The sequence below is a fragment of the Thamnophis sirtalis genome, unplaced genomic scaffold (assembly GCF_051295495.1).
Source record: "Thamnophis sirtalis isolate CommonGarterSnake01/CBP01778 unplaced genomic scaffold, rThaSir2_p1.2 scaffold_14, whole genome shotgun sequence".
NCBI lineage: Eukaryota > Metazoa > Chordata > Lepidosauria > Squamata > Natricidae > Thamnophis > Thamnophis sirtalis.
Window position 1 is genome coordinate 47,847,441 of NW_028261394.1, and position 23,570 is coordinate 47,871,010.

General features: G+C 45.0%; 1 protein-coding gene across 2 annotated transcripts in view; it reads left to right on the plus strand.

Moving 5' to 3' along the window:
• Positions 1-23,570, plus strand: part of BANP (BTG3 associated nuclear protein) — a 116,322-nt gene that overhangs the window by 71,379 nt on the left and 21,373 nt on the right. For both annotated transcript variants that reach the window (XM_087728603.1, XM_087728604.1), the window contains exon 11: positions 736-780. In XM_087728603.1, coding sequence (XP_087584729.1) covers positions 736-780 — 45 coding nt within the window. The remainder of the gene's footprint in view (positions 1-735; positions 781-23,570) is intronic.

Genomic DNA, 23,570 nt, shown 5'->3' on the forward strand with positions numbered 1-23,570 from the left:
CTAGACTCAGAAGCTTCTCCAAGATTGGCCACAACAATCAAAATATTTGGAAATGGATACCTTTGCCATTGCTCAGTGGAGTTTTTCTTTGCCTCCGAGTCTGAACTGCGATAAAAGAAAAGGCCTTTCCATGGAAATGCCAGCATTAAAGTTTGCAGATATCGTACCCGTTCAGAAAGTTGGATGCTGGGATGGCCAAAAGGACACCCTCTTGCTCTCCTAATTTTAGGCTGAGAGGGGTTTTAAATTCAGGAATGCCTCCACATTTGCAAATCAGATCCATTGCTAGCATGTGAAAAGCTTGTCCTGTTTATTGTTCAGCAATTTTTTTATTTTTATTTTTCCTTCCAGGAGCTCTTTCATGTCAGAGGCAGCAGAAGTCCTGTCCTTTTTCTCCTTGTTAAAGCTCTTGGCATAGAAAGAGGAGGAAAAAAGAGAGAATTGGACAGTTGTCTTGAATACACCAACACAGCTCTAATTATCGTTGCAAAAGCATAATTTTCTTTATAGGAGCAGAACTTTTGTTTTGGGTTAAAAAATCGAACCAACCCACAACTTGGATTAAATAAGCGTCTACGGACGCTCTCAGCCGTCCAGATCATGGCTGTCCCAAAGGCGCTTTTTGAAAAGGCCGGCGGACTTCCTTGATCTTTCCTGAAGGCGTTTCACTTCTCCCCCAGGAAGCTTCTTCAGTTGCATTAAGTAAATCAACACGTTTCTTTCTTTCTTTCACAGGGTAACTTGCAGATTCATCAGGTTCACGTGGGGCAGGACGGACAGGTAGGGAATCCCGCTCCGGTTTTAACATTTCAGCTCTGCCGACGTTGATTAATGCGAACCATCTGATCCTTGCAATTCCCTAAAACTGGGCAGAATAGAACGATTGGCACGGGGGAGGTTGTTTGTTATTATTTTTGGAAGAGTTGTGAATTCAGCTGATTTCCTGGCAAGGATGCTTATCTAATATCCTTGCGTGTGTTTATCTTAAACTTGGTTGAGTTTTGGCTCCCTCGTCATTGTGCTAAATTGCCCTTTTCTTATCCGACACTGTCGGCATGGACACGCGCGCTCCAGGAATGTGCAGACAACGGAGATGTTCGCCGATAACAGGCCCTCGGCTTCATCGTTGTGCGAAAGAGGCATTTCCCACCACCTCCCAGGAACTGTGCCCACTCTCTGTCTCGGGCACATGGTGGCATGGTTCAGGTGGAGGACCGGGAGGCTCTTTGCTTATGCTCAGGCGCCCTCCTTCCAGGATGGGTATGGTCTTGGCTGAAAAAGCACTTCGCTTCTGGTTTTCATTGTAACATCTGCCCTCTCCTGATGGCCAATGGCAACTGGTGGTGAAGAATTCCCCAACCTTTCGCCAATGACAGTCCGGGGCTGTTCCTCTTCTCCTCTCTTGCCTTAAGATCAAACCTCTATTACGATGTACCTTAGGATGTTTTTAAAGAATCTTAAGCATGATTATTTATTTATTTGTGTTCTACTTGTATCATTTTCACAAACAACTCAAGGCAGAGAACATCCCCAACACGCCTTCCCCTATTTTCCCCCACAGCAATATCCCTATGAGGTGGGTTGGACTGAGACAGAGAGTGACTGGCCCAAGATCCCCCCCAGTTGGCTTTGATACCTGAGGCAGGACTACAACTCACAGTCTCCCGGCGATTGGCCAAAAGGCACCCAGGCTGCTTTCATGCCTAAGGCAGGACTAGAACTCTCCGTCTCCCAACGGTTGGCCCAAAGTCACTGTCAAGGCGGCCTCCCTCAGTAACCAAGAAAGAAACCGCTCAACTCCATTTTGCAGAATTAAGAGTACTTTTACTGGCCATGAGTAGATAGCAGCTAAGCAAAGCAAGATCTGAGGCAAATCATAGATATCAATATGTGACCCAACCCTCTCCCCTTGGTAACCTCATCCCATAGTCCAATCCGCACATCCCTCAGGTGTCATGTGGGAGACATCTTCCAAAAACATCATCAGGTTGGTATGCCGGACAGTTGGCCTTGGTGGCAAATCCATTATCTGCAGCACGCGCAGTAGATGGTGAGAACGTGAGTTATGAAAGTTATGAAAGTTTATTTATATGCCGCCCTTTTCCCTGGGGGGACTCAGGGCGGCTTACAACTCAAGGGGGGGGGGGAAACAAACATTTAACACGTAAAACAATACATAATTAAAAGCACAACATTCATACAATTCGGGTGGAGTCAATATCTTTAACCCCAGGCCTGTCGGGACAGCCAGATTTTAAGGGCTGTGCGGAAGGTCTGGAGGGTGGTGAGGGTACGAATCTCCACGGGGAGATCGTTCCATAGGGTTGGAGCTGCTACCGAGAAGGCTCTCCTCCGCGTAGTTGCCAGCCAGCAACTCCCTTTTCACAATCACTCCTGTATTGAATACTTCCCCACCCAAATACCATGCCCGCCCCTCCCCGTTTCAATGGCAGCCGAAAGCCAGTAGCGAAGCAGAGGCTGAGAGTCACCCAGCTGTGGTTTTTCCACGGCTAAAGTGGGACTAGAGCTCCCAGTCTCCCGGTTTCTAGGGTGCCTTGGCCATTAGACCCAACGGGCTCCCTTCCTGCGTCTCTCCCAAACTTCAGCCTTTGACCTCCGCGGTGTCTTGCCGATGGCTCTCCCTTTCCCTCCTCGCCTTTGGCTTCTCGACTGTTTTGTCTGGGTGACTCTGTTGGATCAAGGGCTGGTTTCTCTGGCACACTCCACCCTGGTAGTGATCTAGAGCAGTGTTTCTCAACCTTGGCAACTTGAAGATGTCCGGACTTCAACTCCCAGAATTCCCCAGCCAGCATTCGCTGGCTGGGGAATTCTGGGAGTTGAAGTCCGGACATCTTCAAGTTGCCAAGGTTGAGAAACACTGATCTAGAGTCACTCTCCACATGGGTTCTATTAGCTCGACGTTTCGTGTTTCAGGCCATGTTTATTAGGAAGGCTGAAATGTAGAAATAATTAAAACTTTCTGTTTGGACTAATGTAGATGATGAGAGTCCTCAGAAGGAGGGGAGGGGCTTCTGTTGGCCAGAGGGGTAGATTCTCAGAGGGGTTGATTCTCCTCTCGTTCTTTTCCTCCTTCGGCTCTTCCTCTAAAGCAGCGTTTCTCAGCAGCGGCGACATGAAGAGGGGCGGATTTAGAGTCCTTCGGGATTGGGTGGCATATAAATATATTTAATAGCAATAGCAATAGCAGTTCGACTTATATACCGCTTCATAGGGCTTTTAGCCCTCTCTAAGTGGTTTACAGAGTCAGCATATCACCCCCACAGTCTGGGTCCTCATTTTACCCACCTTGGAAGGATGGAAGGCTGAGTCAACCTTGAGCCGGTGAGATTTGAACCGCCGAACTGCAGATAACAGTCAGCTGAAGTGGCCTGCAGTACTGCACCCTAACCACGATATGCTGACTCTGTAAAAACCGCTTAGAGAGGTCTGAAAGCCCTATGAAGCGGTATATAAGTCTAACTGCCATTGCTATTGCTATTGCTAACCTCCCTGTCCACTTCTGGTTACAGGACAATTTGTACGTTTTCGGGAAAGGAAAATGAAAAAAATAAATAACCAAAATAATTGCCCCGAAAGGTTCCTGAGATTCCCAGCGCTGCCCAAATCGTTTTAATGTGTGTTTATTCCTAATTAGCTCCTGCCAAGAGGCAAACGTGCCTGTTGATGGAGAGGCCCAATTTTTCACGGGAAATCCTCCCTCCAACCTGACTTCAGAACGAGTTTTCCGTGACGCGGGATCCGCGTTCTTCCTTCCAGCTGGTCGGTCGCCTTTTATTAGCTGTTGTCAGAACCGATCAAATTGATTGAAGTCCGGTTGAGATCTGGCATGACCCAAAGTCACGGGCTTGTTGCAGTTGTGGTGGTGGGGGTGGGGTGGGGGGGCTTGGACCCCATTCCAGCTTTAGCATTTTTTTTTTAAAGCAGATTTGGCTGATGCGAAGAACTGATAGAAGTTGAAGTAGTGCATGGAATAGTTTCTGGGTTCAAAAAGAAAAAATCAACCAGACTTCTTTTTTTTAATTGAAATTGCTTTCCAGACGCAAATATCTGTTTTGTTCCGTCTGTTTATGCAATAGCGTAGGGCTGTCAGATTTAAATCAAACATCCTACATGGATTTTATTTTATTTTTATTTTAACGAAAAGCCCCAATGATCTATGAAGGTAGAGGCCTCCTTGTGGAGATCCTGGGCACAAGGACACTCTGTGTTTACTCCAGAGGTCTTCAAACTTGGCAACTTTAAGACTTGCGGACGTCAACTCTCAGAATTCTCCAGCCAGCTCTGCTGGCTGGAGAATTCTGGGAGTTGACATCCGCAAGTCTTAAAGTTGCCAAGTTTGGAGACCCCGTTTTACTCTATCCTTCTTTGATTCAAGATCCACTCACTCCACCCCAAACTTCTTCATCCAGAGAGGATCTGATTAGAAGGGCCTATTCAGCGGCAGCGTTCTTCTTCCTCCTCCCGCCCTCCTGTCCAGTGAGGTAATCTTGACCTCTGGTTGTGTAAGATACTCAAAACATACAAGGGCTTTCAGAGACGTGTTAGGTTACAGGGCTGAAGCAGTTCAAACTTTGCAGCTTAAAAACCACTTATAAATAATGAAGTTGGAGGGACACGTATAGGGGAAGATTTCTTGCAGTGAGTGTTCAGGAGGATCAGTGTCCAAGAATTATATCATTCTATTTTTATGTCCTAAAAACGGGTGTCCTCTTACAGATCCCACATTTCGGTAGTCTGTAGGCAACCGTTTCCCAAACTGGGAAAACTTAAAACATCTTTTAAGATGGCAGCTTTGGTGGAAGGCCCTCATTGCAACAAACACCCAAAGAAACTTCAGCTGAGACCCAATATATTAAATATATCTGCCGAAATGCCTTGTTCATGGGGAATCCATCTGCAGCTAACCATGTGTTTTAAGAGAACAGTGAGGTTGCTCAATATGCAAATATGGTGCCTTTCATTCTCTTTTCTAACTGGGTATGTTTGTTTTTCTATCAAGACAGAGTAGTAGTAGTAGTAGTGCCAAATGCAGACTTTGCAAAGAAGCTGATGAAACTGTTGATCACATGCTCAGCTGCTGTAAAAAAATCGCACAGACTGATTATAAATTGCGGCACAATTCAGTAGCACAAATGATCCATTGGAATTTGTGCAAAAATTATAATATTAAAACAGCAACAAACTGGTGGGAACATCAGCCTGAAAAAATCACCGAAAATCAGATGGTCAAGATCTTGTGGGATTTCCATATACAAACCGACAATATACTGGTGCATAATACACCAGACATCACACTGGTTGAGAAAAATAAGGTCACAATCATAGACATCGCAATACCAGGTGATAGCAGGGTCGCCGAGAAGGAACATGAAAAAATCGCAAGATACCAGGACTTAAAAATCGAAATTCAACGACTATGGCACAAACCAGCAGTGGTAATTCCAGTGGTAATTGGCACACTGGGTGCTATTCCAAAAGCACTGGAATTACATTTAAAACAGTTAAAAATTGACAAAATCACCATCAGTCAAATGCAAAAAGCTGCACTGCTTGGATCTGCACCCATATTACGAAAATACGTTACGACGTCCTAGGCCCCTGGGTGGGGCCCGACTAGTAACCAATGCCAAATCTGGTGAAACAACTGGCCGCCGTGATACAATTGTATAATAATAATAATAATAATAATAGTTGATACCTAGGACGCTGGCAGCAAACTGTATCAACCATTAGCACCAGTCACTGGTATTTGTAATGAATTTTTCAATGTTCAGTTGGTTGAGTTTCATGTTTAATGAATAAAGTATATAATAATATCTTGACCCACTGCAGTGTTGTTGTTAGTTGTGAAGTCGTATCCGACCCATTGCGACCCCATGGATCTCCAGGCCTTCCTGTCCTCTACCATCCTCTGGAGTCCATTTAAGCTCAGGCCTACTGCTTCAGTGACTCCATCCAGCAAACTCATTCTCTGCCGTCCCATTCTTTTGCCCACCATCTTTCCCAGCATTGGACTCTTCTCCAGTGAGTCCTTCCTTCTCATTAGGTGTCCAAAGTCTTTGAGTTTCCTCTTCAGGATCTGGCCTTCTAAAGAGCAGCCAGGATTGATCTCCTCTAGGACTGACCGGTTGGATGGCCTTGCAGTCCAAGGGACTCAATGCAGGAGTCTTCCCCAGGGAGTCCTTCTTCCTTCTCATGAAGTGGCCAAAGGATTTGAGTTTCCTCTTCAGGATCTGGCCTTCTAAAGAGCAACCAGGGTTGATCTCCTCTAGGACAGACCAGTTGGATGGCCTTGCAGTCCAAGGGACTCAATGCAGGAGTCTTCTTCTCCAGCACCAGAGTTCAAAGGCCTCCATTCTTTGGCGCTCAGCCTTCCTTATGGCCCAACTTTCACAGTCATCCATTGCAACTGGCAAAACCATAACCTTGATTGCAGTGTAATCAAATGATAATATCTCTTACGTTACGGAAAAACAATCTGTGATGGGGACAGTGTTTGAGATTTTGAGAGAAGGCAGAGGGAATCAGGAAGATAAACCCGGGACATTAGGAGGCATTCGGAAGGGGATTTTTCCTACCACACCACTGAGAGAGACCGACTCGTTCTTTTGTGCTATACTTCTGCAGCAGCTGCGCCATGCCATGCGCTCGTCTTCTGTTTCAGAACATCTGCTTTAAATAATCGAGAGTCAGAAACAAACAAGATTGTTAGAAGCACAACAAAGGGAACCACTAAACTCTATACACTGGAAATCCAAAAGTTATTCTTTTTTCCCTCTTTTTCGTTTGGAAGTGCCAAAGCAGAGAAATTAGTATCACTAGTACTACAAGCGGTTCCACCACAAATGCGCGTACGACAAAAGCGCGTGTGACTAAACCGCGGTGACAAAACCGCGCCGTCAAAACCGCGGAGACGAATGAGCGCTGAAGCGCGCCGACAGAAGCGCGCTGTAACATAACCCTAAACCTAACCCTAAACCTAACCCTAAACCTAACCCTAAACCTAACCCTAAACCTAACCCTAAACCTAACCCTAAACCTAACCCTAAACCTAACCCTAAACCTAACCCTAAACTTAACCCTAACCCTAAACCTTACCTTAACTTAAATCGCGCTTCTGTCGGCGCGCTGTTGTCGGCGCGCTTTTGACATCACGGTTTTAGCGCCGCAGTTTTGTCGGCGCGCTTTTGACGTTCGCGGTTATGTCGTGCCACGACTACAAGCAGGTCTTGGCGGATATGGTTGGTCTTCACCCATCAGCCTCAGCCAGCATGGTCATTAGTCTAAGACAGGGGTGTCCAAACTTGGGAAGTTTAAGACTTGTGGATTTCAATTCCCAGAATTCTCCAGCCAGCCAATGCTGGGGAATTTGAAGTCCACAAGTCTTAAAGTTCCCATGTTTGGACATCCCTGGTCTAAGATGAATGAGAGTGTTAAGCGGTAATTAGGCTGAAATGCATTAAAGAGGGGACAGTTTTTCTGTAAGATGGAATCGATTCTTCCAGTTCCAGATGTCAACAGTTGCCTTCTGTTTTTATAATATCAACCCTCTTGTCCTTACTGCTTAGAGCCGAGGTGGCGCAGTGGTTAAGGTGCAGTACTGCAGGCCACTTGAGCTGACTGTTATCTGCAGTTCAGCGGTTCAAATCTCACCGGCTCAGGGTTGACTCAGCCTTCCATCCTTCCGAGGTGGGTGAAATGAGGACCCAGACTGTGGGGGCAATATGCTGACTCTGTGAACCGCTTAGAGAGGGCTGAAAGCCCTATGAAGTGGAATATAAGTCTAACTGCTATTGCTATAGTTTTTCTTCCACTGAAATCTTTTCACTGAAGAGTAAGGATTTGTGTGAGAGAGTTTTTCTATTGCTCTTTGACACCCGATTGGTAGCGTATTCTCATTAATTAGTCCCCCTTTTTCACAAAGTGAAAAATCTCAGTCACTTTTGTAATCTTCTTCTTCACATATAAGCACGTTTTAAAATTTAATTACATCTTAATACTTCTAAGTCAACGTGATGGAATGACGTTTTGAGAAACTATGATTCTTGTTTTCATTTTTCTCCCTATATAATCTTCCTACTTTCATTCCTTGGTAATTTTTTAAATGTTAAAATACAGTTACTACATTTTGTAACTCATGAAGTATTATGCCTCGAAGGTTACCAAGCCTCAAGCCTTCTAGGAAAGCAGGACGAAGCCGTAATTCATTGTGGTGTCACCTCAAATATTTTTTTTTCCTAAAGTATCTTCCCCCTGTAAGGCAAAGATGTCTAATCTTCCATATTTCTTTGGAGATATGTACAAAGACACATATGGGACAGATTTTATTTTTTAATGAACAATAAAACTTCCTGCATTCTTCTGGGTGCCCTGGAGAACCTCTAATGCCTTGGGCACATAGTTAATTGCACTCTACATGGGGCTGCCCCTGAAGAGTGTCCGAAGACTACAGCTGGTCCAGAATACAGCCGCGCGAGCGATAATGGGTGTACCTAGATACACCCACGTTACACCTATCCTCCGCGAGCTGCACTGGCTTCCCATAGGTCTCCGGACCCGCTTCAAGGTGCTAGTTGTTACTTTTAAAGCCCTACATGGTATTGGACCTGGCTACCTGAGAGACCGCCTCCTGCCATTCACCTCCCAACGACCAATAAGATCACACAGGTTGGGCCTCCTCCGGGTGCCGTCGACCGGACAATGCCGGCTGGCGGCTCCCCGAGGGAGGGCCTTCTCTGTAGCTGCACCGGCCTTGTGGAACGAGCTACCTGCAGCGATCCGGACCCTCACCACTCTCCTAGCCTTCCGTAAACTGACCAACATCTGGCTGTTCCGGCAGGCCTGGGGCTGTGGATTAATTTCCAGCCCCACCTGATGGAATGGATGTTGTATTAATTTTTAACATTGTATTTTTAAATATTTTAAATGTTTTTACTTTGTTGTGAGCCGCCCAGAGTCCCAAGGGAGTGGGTGGCATACAAATTTTATTAAAGTTCAAAGTTAATTCCATAGAAAACATCCATTGCTCTCCATCTAATGAACCGTGGTTAGAATGCAGTACTACTGCAGGCTAATTCTGCTGGCTGGCGACTGCCATCAGCAATTCGATCCTGACCGGCTCAAAGTTGACTCAGCCTTCCATCCTCCCAAGGTGGGTAAAATGAGGACCCAGATTATTGAGGGCAAGAGGCCTGACTTTACAAACAGTTTAGAGAGGGCTGTAAAAGCATTGGGAAGCGGTATATAAGTCTAAGTGCTTTTGCTATTGATACCTTCCAGGTGGTTTAATTGGGTAAACTTCCTGAGTGAAAAAGTATTCTGGGATGGCAGAATAAATAACTTTTTGGAAAGGGATAATCGTTGGTTAATTCATTTGTTCATTTGGGGGCCATTGTAGTGAGAGGATGTATCGGTCCATAGAAATCCCGTTCACACAACCAGGCATATTAACCGTCCTTTGAAGGGTCTCTCCTTTATGCAAAGTCTATTCCGTTCTTTATTCACTCAGACCTTGTTTTAATATTCCTGCGGACCTAATAAGGCAAGACGTGATAAGGCACAATAATCTTTCCAATGAATGGAAAACCATTTTCTTTGCTTTCCAAAGTGCTTTCCTCGGCCCAGGCTCCATCTCTTTACAAATCTGTGCATGTAATAAAAGCTCCCCACTTATAATAAAAAAACTTTTCTTTGTATTTTTCTCGGGAAATCTCTTAAGTAATCTTTTGCGTGCGCTGCAGAATTTTCTCATTCTTAAATGTTAATCATTGGTGAGGCTCAGAGGATCATTGCCCTCAACCCTTTTTCAATAAGGAGGTGCGGGTCCTCTCCCTTTTGCCCCAAAGACTGACATCTTTCAACTTCTGCATCTCCCCCTCCCCTTTTTAACTATCTTTGCAGCCGACCCTATGCTTTCCCCGTGCTGTTAGTGATTCTGCCTCTTTCTCTGCTTTCTCCACACGAGAAAGTGGACACGTTGCACTCTGATATCATTTTGGCCTGGGACCACTTCCGAGCTGCAGAGGCACATCCAATTATATTCCTAAACCGGCTGCGGTGTTACGAACGGTACCACTGTGGGGTCACTTAGCCTTTCTGTAATAGAGTAGGCCTCCTCCGAATTCCATCCGCCAGTCAGTGCCGACTGGCGACTACGCGGAGGAGAGCCTTCTCAGTAGCAGCTCCGACGCTTTGGAACGATCTCGCCGTGGAGATTCGTACCCTCACCACCGTCCAGACCTTCCGCACAGCCCTCAAGACCTGGCTATCCCGTCAGGCCTGGGGATAAGACCCTAATCTCGCCCCACCCGAATGCTGAATGAATGTTGTGTTTTATTGTTTTATTTTATTATATTCCACATTTTCTTTTTGTGTTTTGTCTTGCACTCCCTTCCTACAAATTGTAAGCCGCCCTGAGTCCCCTTAGGGAAAAGGGCGGCCTATAAATGTTAAATAAATGAAAATGAAAAATGAAATAGCACCGATGCTTTCCCCAAATCTGATCCGTGCAAGGACGACCCGGCTGTTGACTGCTGCTGTCTTGATATGGCAGGAAGGCAGAGTGAGCAACCAAATCTCTCCTTCTAGGAAGGTTGTTTCAATTTACATTCTAGGTCTTGGAAATGGCTCAGCAGGTAAAGAGTGAAGAACCTCTGGCCTGAATGAGTATTTCCAGTTCACTTTCGGATTCTCTGCTTTCGTCATTATCTTAGACTTCTTTAATGTCGGACGTGGCTTCTAGCATGGCCCAAATCCCAATGGCCACGTTTTTGTTTCTGTTGTGCCAGGATGCCTGGGGTGTGCACCGCACGTTTTGCTCATGGTGACGATTTAAGAGAGGCTTCAATGCCAACATAATTGGACTTTAGCTTCTTCCCAGCCATTCATGCAGAAAACCCCTCACAACCTATGACTCTATGATACTTTAGGTGTGTCGTGCAGCATTGCCTGTTATTGGATAGCATGTTATTCTGCGATGGTACGTGACCGAGTGAAAGAATTTCGGTGAGGGATGGCAGAACAGATGCACACAAGTGCACCGGAAGGAGGAAGGAAGGAAGCAGAGGCAAATGAGGAAGGAAGGAAGGAATTAATGAAAGAAAGAGGGAAAAAGGAAAGGAAAGAGAAAAGGAAAGATATGGTAGAGATGGAAGAAGGAAGAAAGGAAGCAATGAGAGACAAATGAGGAAGGAAAAAAGGAATTAATGAAAGAAAGAAAGAAGGAAAGAGGAAAGATATGGGAGAGAAGGAAGAAGGAAGAAAGGAAGCAATGAGAGACAAATGAGAAAGGAAGGAAGGAATTAATGAAAGAAAGAAGGAAAGATAAGAGGAAAAATATGGGAGAGAAGGAAGAAGGAAGAAAGGAAGAAAGGAAGCAATGAGAGACAAATGAGGAAGAAAAAAGGAATGAATGAAAGAAAGAAGGAAGGAAAGATAAGAGGAAAAATATGGGAGAGAAGGAAGAAGGACGGAAGCAATGAGAGACAAATGAGGAAGAAAAAAGGAATGAATGAAAGAAAGAAGGAAAGAGAAAAGGAAAGATATGGGAAAGATGGAAGAAGGAAGGAGGGAAGGAAGGAAGCAACGAGAGACAAACGAGGAAGGAAAAAAGAATTAATGAAAGAAAGCAGGAAAGAGAAAAGGAAAGGTATGGGAGAGATGGAAGAAAGGAAGAAAGGAAGCAATGAGAGACAAATGAGGAAGGAAGGAAGGAATTAATGAAAGAAAGAAGGAAAGATAAGAGGAAAAATATGGGAGAGATGGAAGAAGGAAGGACTTTTTTATTCATCCAGGATTAGTCTCTGATTTGTGTTGACGTGCAGCAACTCCATCTGACTCATCATGAAAGGTTATGGCGGCCACGATCCCAAAGGGTTGTGGGGATACTAACTAGCCTTGTTGGGATTTTCTTCAAAGCCAACGAAAGCATAACACATTCCAATTAATTTCTTTCACCTTTCTAATTTCCAAAGTAGACAAACCCTGAAACTTATTTGAGCATCCAAGAAACTCTGGGGATAATATTTCTCATGAAATAATTGGGGTGTTTTTTTTTTTTTAATGCAGGGGAGGTTGCTTGAGAGATGGGAAATGCTTTCTTGTTAATTAAAATATAACAGAACATTCTGCAAATGAAGAACACATTTGTCTTGTGAGGAAAGATGGGCATCAGTTTTCAGCTGTTTGCCAAGCCAGACATACTAGGATTATATTAATTGATGTGCTGTTGTTCATTTGTTCATTTTTTTTAAAAAAAAAACCATTTCTGTGTATTAAAATTATCTCTCTTCCAAGAAGGGGGCAAAGTGACACATTCTTTTTCTTGCAGAACATTGCTCATTTCATTGCTACGTTGTGCACTTAATAATGAACCTTTTATAAATCATTTTAATGTCTCTTCCGCTCTTTTGTCTCCTAGTGCTTCTATTAACGTTTTGAAAATATTTGTGTATAAGAGGAAAAACCAGCTTATCTCCGCCCCCACTTTATTTTGTAAACTGCTGTCATGGTTTAGTTGACTATTTGACAACGGTTTGAGTAGAATGCCTGTGGAGCTTCTCAATCGTGGTCGCCCCCAAAGGGGCTTTTTCCCAAAAGGCAACAGGAGTATCCTTGGTTTTTTTCCCGTGAAAACGTTGCGCTTCTCATCCACTTGAGAGTACTTGAGAGACCGCCTGCTGCCAATTACCTCCCACAGACCCATTAGATCTCACAGGGTTGGCCTCCTCCGGGTTCCATCTACCAGCCAATGCCACCTGGCTATTACCCAGGGGAGGGCCTTCTCTGTGGCAGCTCCGGCCCTCTGGAATGAACTCCCCGCAGGGATTCGGACCCTCACCTCTCTCCAGGCCTTCCGAAAAGCCGTCAAAACCTGGCTTTGCCGGCAGGCCTGGGGGTGATGAGTTCCCCTCCCCTCTCGACTTGTATGGTTGTGCGACTGTTGTCTACTTTTATTATTTGTATTTTGTTTTTTTATGTTCCCCTTTTCCCCCTTGAATTGTTCGCTGCCCTGAGTCCTCCCGGAGAAGGGCGGCATACAAATAATAAAATACCAATACCAATACCAATACCAAGAAGTTTCTTCCGCTCTAACCGAAGAACTGTTCCACACCCGTTTACACTCAGATTGAGGTGACTCCGAGGATACAGATAAACCCCCAAACGGCCTCAACAGCTCCCAGAGAGCGTCCCACCTTCGGAGTAGATGACTGTGAAGGCTATAAATCCTTCCATTTCCCCACCAGAACTGAAGAAGCTGCTCAGATGAGGAGCGAAACGTTTTCGAAGGGGCAAACCAAGGAAATCCATTCGCCTTTTGGAAAAGCACCTTTTGGGTCTAGTTAAAATGTCATGAAGAACATTGTGCTAGTTGTGAAGGATTCCAGCAACAGCCGGTTTCTCTTCTGCCTCTTTCTATCTCAAGATTTCCAAAATCTGTAGGGATCCTGAGCTCTTTCTCCCGGATGGCATAAGGTTTTTTTTGTATTTTTATTCTTCATATATACATTCGCAAATATACATTCTGTAAGTCAGATGTAAGTTGTAGTCTTCCAACATAAACACTCTTTTTTTGGATTTTATTTTTTGTTGATCTTGTCCGTTTTAGAAGGTCCCGTTGTTATCTTGCACAAACGGCCAATTTGCCTGCATCCCAGACACTGATAACAATTCATTTCTTCTTCTTTTTTTGTGAAAAAAGTTTATTTTTATTCTTCATACATATGTTCACAAATATACATTCTTGTAGTTATTATTAATATTGGGTGTTATCTTTTAACATTTATATCAATTCATTTCTCCATCTAACGATTTAAATATGTAATCGGGATGGCCTTACCTGCCATCCCATACATCCATCTTGTTTTATCACAACCCTACTTTTCCTCCCCCTCTCCTTTTCTCCTTCCCTTGCTTCTTCTCTCCTTTCTTCTTTCCTCCTCTCCTTTCCTCTCTTCAGCAGCATCCAGCTTCTCTTCTGCCTCGTTCAATCTCAGGATTTCCAAAATCTGTAGGCATCCTGAGCTCTTTCTACCGGATGGCATAGCATGAAGCCAACCGTAATCCTTTCTCATTGTCTACCCATCACTCAATATATTGTCTGGGTCAGATCAGATGGGAGCCTGGCTGGAGAATTCTGGGAGTTGAAGTCCATCCATCTTCAAGTTTACCTCTCTCAGACCAATTAGATCGCACAGGTTGGGTCTCCTCCGGATTCCATCTGCCAGCCAATGTCGGCTGGCGACTCCCCGGGGGAGAGCCTTCTCTGTTGCAGCTCCAGCCCTCTGGAACGAGCTCCCTGTTGAGATCCGGACCCTTACTACCCTCCTGGCTTTCCGCAAAGCCACCAAGTCCTGGCTGTTCCAGCAGGCTGGGGGGGAGCTGAGAAGCATTTACCTCCACGGAAATTGTGAATGTTGGTTTTGTTTTTAATATGTTGTCTTTGTCTCGTTTCCCCCCTCTCCCTTGTCTTTTGTAAGCCGCCCGGAGTCCTCCGGGAGTGGGCGGCATACAAGACAAATAAATAAGTAAAATAAATAAATAAATAAGTTGCCACGGTTGAGAAACACCAGGCTAGAGAAAAAAACCCATCAGAAATGGGAAGTGGGCGGGAATAGAGAGCTTTGATGAAGACATGGGTTCTTCCGATTATTTCTCCACTTAGCTCAGGGTTCCACCCTGGAGAAAGTACTTTTCCCCCCTACGGCCAATGGCTTTTGCAGGTCCAGCACAGATTTTCCATCTCTCTCGCCCGACTCTTTTTCGCTGCATACGGCTTGGATTGAACCCCGGGGCCTCTGCGCAACCAAGTGTGTGCTTGGCTGATTGAGAGCATTTTTTCCATCGCTTTATCTGTGGAAGAAAAAAAAAGTGAAGCAGAAAAAAAAGGTCGAGCCGCACTTTTCACATTCGGAGTTCTGAATATTTTGTCTAGAGTGCTGGGAAGGTTCACATGTTGCTCCAATTTGGCTCTCTGCGTATCAAGACAGAGGCTTCCTTTGTAGAGCTTGTTTAGATGGTCGCCTTGAAATAAAGCAAATTTGTCTTGGATGCCTTTCAAGGAAGGATTCTGTTGGCAAACTTTGGAAGGAAGTGTGGGCCTTTTCTTTGAGACTTCCTGTCATAAACTACAAAAGTTTAATAAACAAAAAATCCAAGCACCTTTGGGGCCAGAATTACTTTTGGGATGGAGCAGTTTTGGCCACAGTAGGACGTAAAAATGATTACACGAAGCCTCTGTTTACAAAAAATTGGAAGTGGAAGAGCAGCTTTGCCATTTGCATCCCTTTGTCCATCTCACAGCTGTGGAATATTGACCTGAGCTCAACCGTCAACGTGCTCCAACGGGGAAAGTGGAATATTACAACACTATAAACTTGCTATCTTCCATGATAACCATCCATTGCTCCAGATAGTTTATTTGTTTTATGCTGACATAGCGACTTTGGGATAACACAATAAAAAACAAAAAAAAGGTAATTCAAGGCAATTAACATTTGGAAAAAAGAAAAACTCAAAACCAAGATGACAGGCGGCCTGGGGGCAAGGATCTTATCGACCCCATCAGCCACCCTCATTGCAGTAGACCCCAGGCCAGGGGGCAGAGCCAGGTTTCCAGGTCTTGTGGGAAGGGCAGGGCAGGGCTCACCTCCAGCAGGGGGGATAGTCTAGAGGGCGGGGGGCCACAGCAGAAAAGGCTCGTCTCCTGAACCCTTACGCATCAGATATTCATGGGAGCCAGTTGTCTGCGTTACGTTTGGGGAAACAGCAAACTGTTGCTTTTAAAGAACTGTGTGGTCTTCCGTCCGAGCATTTTATTTCTATTGTTTTTCTAAAGCTGCTGCCCATTGCGGGATCCTAAAAATTATCCTCCAAATGGCAAACACTTCCTTTATTTTTAGACATTTGACTGCCCGGTTATCAAATGCTTTTTTTTTTAAGGTTTTATTTCTTTTAAAAAAACACAAATATTTCATCATTCGTCAATCATTAAAACATTGAAGTACAATTTTTTTTGTATGCCCCTCCCTCCCTCCACTCCCCCCAACCCCCCTCCTCCTCCCCCCCCACAACTTCCCAGAACCCGTACACGGTATGGATTTTTAACTAACACAGTCTAAAATCTATTGAGAAAAAAGAAATAAAGAAGTTAATGACATCTCTACATTGATCTTAGCTTCTTCTTACTGAACTAACTTTAAACAGTTTAAATCATTTCTGATCTTAAGCATAGGCTAACTGGAATTTCTTGGTCCCGTATTTATTTTGTATATAGTCAATCCATTTTTCCCAGTCTCGTTTATATCTCTCATTTGAGTGATCTTTAAGATATGCCGATATTTTAGCCATCTCGGCTAAGTTTGTGACTTTCAATGTCCATTCTTGGATTGTAGGCAAGTCTTCCTTCTTCCAGTATTGCGCCACCAACAGTCTTGCTGCAGTTATTAGGTGCAAAATCAAGTTAGTCTCTACCACTGTAAAGTCAATACTTATACCTAGTAAAAATAGCTGAGGAGTAAACTTTATCCTTCTTTTAAAGATATTTTGCATAACCCACCATATTTTTATCCAGAATGCCTTAACCTTTTGGCAGGTCCACCATATATGATAATATGTAGCATCGAGAGAACCACACCTCCAACATATCAAATGCTTTTTTGATGACAGTCTGAGATCCAGCTGGGTTTGCTAACCTCCCCGAATAAGCAAAGATGGAAGGGGCAACTTAATATTTCATTTGGTATTTTAAAAGTTGGCTTTTTGGAAGTCACAGGCTGGATTTTAAAGAAAAATGCCCAGGTTGAATACTCTCATGACTATCAAGTAGCTTGTGATTTCTCATCGGGGGCACGTGAGGTTAGAGCGAGGTCCGTTCCTAGAACCAAGAAGTTTCAGCAAGGCGGCACACAGCCACACATTCCTCGCCCCCCCAAAAGTCATGTGCATATACTTAAGCATGCTCAGCTGCAACAACCTCAGGGAAGGAGTGAGAAAACTGTTTATGTTCAAGGGCTGCGTTCTCCGAGGGATAATGTCAGCAGCGGGCAGGAGCAGAGTCAAGCAGAGTCATCCCAACGTAGCTCCTCTTTCTCTGCGATTTGCTTTCCTCTTTTCGAACTTCCGTGGGCGTCACTTCCATTTGGGGTGTTCTGTGGTTGCGAAAAGATCCTATGCTCAGGATCTGCCATTCTCTCTAAAGCTTCCCAGCAAAGGAGGAATCTCGATGGATGGAGACGAGCAGGCAGTCCAGGGAAGCACGAGGTCCATCGTGGAACCTCTTTAGATATCAGGAATGTTCTTGGCTTCTCCGATACAAGGACGGTGGGTGTGGTGTTGATTTTTCTCGCCCATTGGATGTTCTTTATTTACTTCTATGGGGGTGGCGGTGATGGCTCAGGGGTTAAAGACACTGAGCTCGTCAGCTGGAATCCCGGGTTCAAGAGCCAAGCGCCGCGTGACGGGGTGAGCTCCAGTTTACTTGGCCCAGCTTCTGCCCGCCTACCAGTTCCAAAGCATGCAAGTGCGAGTAGATAAGTAGCTACCACTTTGGTGGGAAGGTGACGGCTTTGCATGCGCCTTGCTGTAGGGTTATGCCGGCCACATGGCCACAGAAGCTAAGAAGCAGAGATGAGCACCCTCCACTAGAGTGAGACATGGCTGAACATGAGCCTTTATCTTTATTTGCTTCTATGGTTTTACCAGCCTCGGTCAGCATGCAGACAATGGCGAAAGGCTGCCCACTTCCGCCGAGACTCAAACGCGTGCTTGCGTGTTTGCACATTGTTGTGGGGGGGGAGAGTTTTCCTTTGGGCAGGAAAAGTGGGGGTTCTCTTCATTGCCCCCCTTGCCCCCCCCTTCACACGGCTGGGGCTGCCAGAAACCGGCAAATTATCTGTCTTGGAAGCCAGCCGTAAGCCTCGCATCTCAGGCTGTCCTAGCAATTGGGCCCGTGGAAATTCAAACATTTCCTTTAAAACAATATTTTTCCGAGGTCAGGGCTGCAGCACTAAAGTTGTGCTAATATTTGTACTTTGCAAACAAGCCGTTTCTACAATGTATTTTATCAGCGGTCCCTGGGTGTTCACCCCGGGAGCCATTGGTAAGAGTTCTTAAAGCAAACAGCCTTCCTAGGGTGGGAGGGAGCTTCAGCAGCCCCCCTTATCAACGGCCTGGATCAACCGAGGGGGCAAAACAGCTCACCAGGGATCTTTTCTTGCTCATATCTTTTATTAAGAATGATTAATTTTATCTGCCTCCGGTTAGCCAATTCATCTGGGCTGTTCCCGTCACTTTTACACTTTGAGGTCAATGCTGGGTTTGATATTGGAGCGGCCCCATTTAATGTTCCCGTATCATAAAACACGACCGTGGGAACATTTCACTTATCAAGACAAGGCTGTGCTAGAACCAGCTGTGGCCACATTGAGTGGAAGAACCAATCCCACAAGACCCTCTGGAGATCAGCTAGTGCAGAAGTTTATTTGACCATCGAGCAACAGCAGATGATTTGGGTGGGTGGGGGGGGGGCTCCATTATTTTGAAGCTTGCTTGGTGGTCTGGCTATTTTGAGCCAAGGTGGCGCAGTGGTTAAATGCAGCACTGCAAGCTACTGCTAGATCAGCAGTTCAGCGGTTCAAATCCCACCGGCTCAGGGTTGACTCAGCCTTCCATCCTTCCGAGGTGGGTAAAATGAGGACCCAGATTGTTGGGGGCGATATGCTGACTCTTTGTAAACCGCTTAGAGAGGCCTGAAAGGCCTATGAAGCGGTATATAAGTCTACTGCTATTTTCCCTCCGTTGGTCAGTGTGTTGTTGTTAGGATCTAGGTCATTCCTGGATACGGTCTACTTCAGTGGTGGTGAACTTATGTCATTCAGAGCCCTCTCTGTGGGCACATGTGCCATTGTCCCAGGCCAGCTCCATTGCGTTTCTCCCACGGGCGGGGGGGAGAGAGGGAGTGAGGGAGGGAAAGAGAAATGATATTACAAAAGTTTTTATTTTTTATTGTTGCTAAATGTAATATTTCAAGAGCAGGAAAAATGAAGGGGTGTAAAAGTGCATTTATCACATTTTTTCTTAGAACAATTAGCTGCCTTGTTTATTGTTATTTTAGGTAGTAAAACATCAATATTCAGGTTAAATTTAGAGCCAAGGTGGTGCAGTGGTTAAATGCAGCACTGCAGGCTACTTCAGCTGACTGCAGTTCAGCAGTTCGGCTGTTCAAATCTCACCGGCTCAGGGTTGACTCAGCCTTCCATCCTTCTGAGGTGGGTGAAATGAGGACCCGGATTGTTGTTGGGGGCAATATGCTGACTCTGTAAACTGCTTAGAGAGGGCTGAAAGCCCTATGAAGCGGTATATAACTGCTATTGCTATTGCTAAATTGCCATGTTGGCACTTTGTGATAAATAAGTGGGTTTTGGGTTGCAGTTTGGGCACTTGGTCTCTAAAAGGTTCGCCGTCACTGGTCTAGTTCAACCATGTTGACAAGTTCCTTTCCATGTTGTTTCCTCTTGTCCCACATTACTAACCTCTGTCCAGCTGATTAGACTGGGACAGAAGCACATGCGCTTGGGCAGCACATCCGTGTGTCCTACAGAGTAGGATCTCTCTCACAGCTTGTGTTGAGATGACTATCATTAGTAAAACCTAGAAACAAGGTTGATAATCTTACCAGGTCCCACAAACGTTTGCCATTTGGAGTTCATCTCTCTCAAGCTTAGGAAAATACGATGGCTGTTCTTGATGGTGAAGATCTCCATCTGATACATGGAGATCTGCCCAGAATCCTTTGTCTCCTCCTTCCTTTGGGCAATAAATCAAAGAGAGAATCCTCCAAACCAAGAAAAAAAGGGTGACTGGGGAAACCCAAGATCCTTCCTTACAAGAGAAACCTATTTTTTCATGCCATTTGAAGCAATAAACTTGGCATTCATAACCTTGTTCCTTTGCAGTGTTTACAACAAGGCTAACACCTTCGTTGGAAGTGTAGACTGGAAATATAATACACACATTAGATCAAATAAGAACAAAGGTGTTATATGATTTGAATAATCAAAAGATCCTTCTCCCACCCTCCTTGTAGCTATTTTTCCTCTCTCGGCTCCCTTGGAAGGAAAAATGTTTTTGATATTTGTTAGATCAACAGCTCCATAAAAACCCTGCTCAGTTGTGCCTTATAAAATTATTATTTGTTGGAGGCACAACAAAATAGGGGGTTTGGCATTTATCAGTCCTGCATGGGAAAAAAAACCTACTCAGAAAAAAAAAATGGGAAATATCAATTGCAGATGGGAAAAGGTAAATTGAAGGGTTTGGGGGATAGATCAGCTTCAAGGAACATCCCAGCAAAATCCTGTTAAAAGATGAGCCCGAACTGAAGTTTGGCCCCAGGGACAACCTTGGCCCAAAGAGGCCCGTTGAGTTCTGTCTTAGACTTTTGGCCCTCGTTTTATGTAGCCCTAAAGGACAACGAAACACAGGATGGAGGGGATGATTCATTTCTTTAAAAGGCTGAGCAGAACTCCGGGTTGGTACATCATAAAAAAAATAATGCTGTTATTCTTCACTATTTCGTGTCCTGCCCACTGCGTTGTATTTATCTGATGTATTCCGTTTCTCTTCTTCTCATCAAGACAAAGGTTGACTGTGAGGGTTTTTAATTTTTTTTTAAAGCAGAGATACTCTTGTCTGTGAGTTTCTCTGTGAGTTTCTCATCCCCGTGGAGATTCGCACCCTCACCACCGTCCAGACCTTCCGCACAGCCCTTAGGATCTGGCTATCCCGTCAGGCCTGGGGATAAGATTCTAATTCGCCCCACCCGAATGTTGAATGAAAGTTGCGTTTTATTGCTTTATTTTTATTTATGCACTGTCTTATGTTTTTGTTTTGCACCCTCCTTCCCATGTATTATAAGCCGCCCTGAGTCCCCTCAGGGAAAAGGGCGGCCTATAAATCATAAATAAAATCCTAAAAATAAAAAATAAATCCAGGATTATGCGGACGTGTCTCCATCCTGCCCAGCTTTTTCTTCGCGCTTCTCAGAGTGTGCGGACCATGCCTTGTCAGTTGTGTTGTGAAGCCCTTGCTGCTTAAATAACACAAAAGGTTTCTTCAAGTTGGGTTTGTCGACTTCACTGAGTGTGAGCAGAGTTCTTGGTGTGTTTTCTTGCATGGGCACGCACATTTAAGGTACCCTTGACGTTCTTCTCTGAATCCTTATCTGGCCCTTTAGATAAGGATTTAATACAGCGTGGCTGAAATATATCTCGACGTGACCCGTCAAAACCGCGGTCCACAAAAGCGCGCTCGACGAAAGCGCGCATTTGACGTCATCACAGCGCGACGAAAAAAATTAAAAATTGAAATAAAAATAAAATTAAAGCAAGCCGATTCACATAAAGGTAAGGGTTAGGGTTAGGGTTAGGGTTAGGGTTAGGGTTAGAGCGTTAGGGTTACGTTTAGCGTTAGGTTAAGGGTTAGCGTTAGGTTTAGCGTTAGGTTAAGGGTTAGGTTTAGGGTTAGATTTAGGGTTAGGTTAAGGGTTAGGTTTAGGGTTAGGTTTGGGGGGGTTAGGGTAAGGTTTTCGCTTTATTTTTACATTTATCGTTCACAGCGCAATGTTTTCGTCACGCTGTGATGACGTCACGTACGCGCTTTCGTCAAGCGCGATTTTGTCGTCCGCGGTTTTGTGGTGGAACCATATCTCGATATCCGTTTATTGCCTTCGGGAAATCGAGACTCAACCCCTACGAGCAGGGCTGATCCAGAGGGAGCATGGAAAGCCAGGGATGACAAGCAGCTCACCCTGGACCCACATCTGCCAGTTGGGGCCGCTTCTTCCAGTCCGTGGGCTTCCTTCCTTGGATGTCGTTTGGTGGTTGAAGTGCTTCTGTCCAGTTAACCAGGCTTCTTCGTTCTGTCTTCTGAGGTCCCATTTTGCTTCCCGGGTGTTTCTTTAGGGTGGCTGCCAATCCTATGAGACCGGGATTCCGTGTCACTCGAACAATGCCAGCAGCTGGTGGGATTGGGCAGCCAAGATTGCGCAGTAAGGTGGTTAGGACAGCGTCTAGACCAGTGTTTCTCAACCTTGACAACTTGAAGATGTCCGGACTTCAACTCCCAGAATTCCCCAGCCAGCATTTGCTGGCTGGGGAATTCTGGGACTTGACGTCCAGACATCTTCAAGTTGCCAAGGTTGAGAAACACTGCTCTATAGTGTCAGACACACCCAGCAAAAAGGCTATGGAAATATTCCTCTATAGAGGCGAAGGGGGAGAAAACCTTTCCAATCTGATGTCTGCTTCCCTCGGCTTTCTTGGAGTTACCCTTCTATTCTCAGGATCTGATGGGAGATGATGAAGCCCAGTAGAGTGTAAGGCTAACCCTCCAGTCACAGCAAGTTCCTGTTATTTCTCACACCCTGCCAAGAGTTTGTCTGATCCCTCGGCAGCGGCTCCCTTTCAGCCATAATGGTTTCCTCTCTGGCAGGCCTGCGGGCGTATCGGGGGGGAAAAATGTGTGAGAAAAATGCAGAGGGATGGACCGAGTCCGCAGGACAAGCGTGAGTGAGGCCAAATCGGAGAGAAGTAGAAAGGCCCCTTGGACCTCTCGTGCGGATCAGGAGGAAGGGGAGGCTTGGAAGAGAGAGCCCATAAAAATAAAAATAAAAATGGAAGTTGGACCCATGGAAATGGAAGGCTATTGTGCTGGAGAAGGATCTTGCACAAGAGGCGTTTCCAATGGCTTTGATTGTACTCCGTTCCATTTTGCTCACCAAGAGGAAGGCGTGCGTGTGAAAGAATGTTGAAAATAAAATTCAGCCACTCGGTAATGGAAATAATATCCCTTTCGGATTCCAGACAGAAACCCCCCCCTCCCTCCTTCCCTCTTTCTGTACTTTCTGCCTTCGGTACCTTTTCCCACCTCGCTTGGACGTGACAGCTTGGAAGAGGTAAAGAAATGGAAGGGAATCTGGAAAATGAAGTTTATATGGGGCATTAAGTCCCAGAGGTGCTTTTTCCAAAGGAAACTGGATTTTCTTGTTTTTTTTTTCCTTGAAGACATTTCACTCCACATCCAAGAAGCTTCAATCAGAAACGTCTTGGATGAGAAGTGAAATGTTTTCAAGGAAAAAAGAAAGTCCAGTTGTCTTTGGAAAAAAGCACCTTTGGGAGAACTCTGACCTGGAAGATTGAGAATCTTGATAGACTTAGGCCGTTAAGGATATTTTTACAAGAGGGAGGGAAGGAAGGAAGGAAGGAAGGAAGGAAGGAAGGAAGGAAGGAAGGAAGGAAGGAAAGAGGGAAGGAAGGAAGGAAGGAAGGAAGGAAGGAAGGAAGGAAAATACAGTCGTAGGGATTACACATTACATCACTTATTTTGTAAAGAAAAGTTTGCTCCCTGAGGGTGAGAAAAATCTTTCTTTCCCATTTCCAAACACTTTTTTTTTAACGTGGAGTGGAGCCTATCGATCAGTTCTGAACGGAACTTCCTATCTGGACACACCCATCATATTTGGAAGCTTTGATTGGAGCCCATTTGAAAGAAGT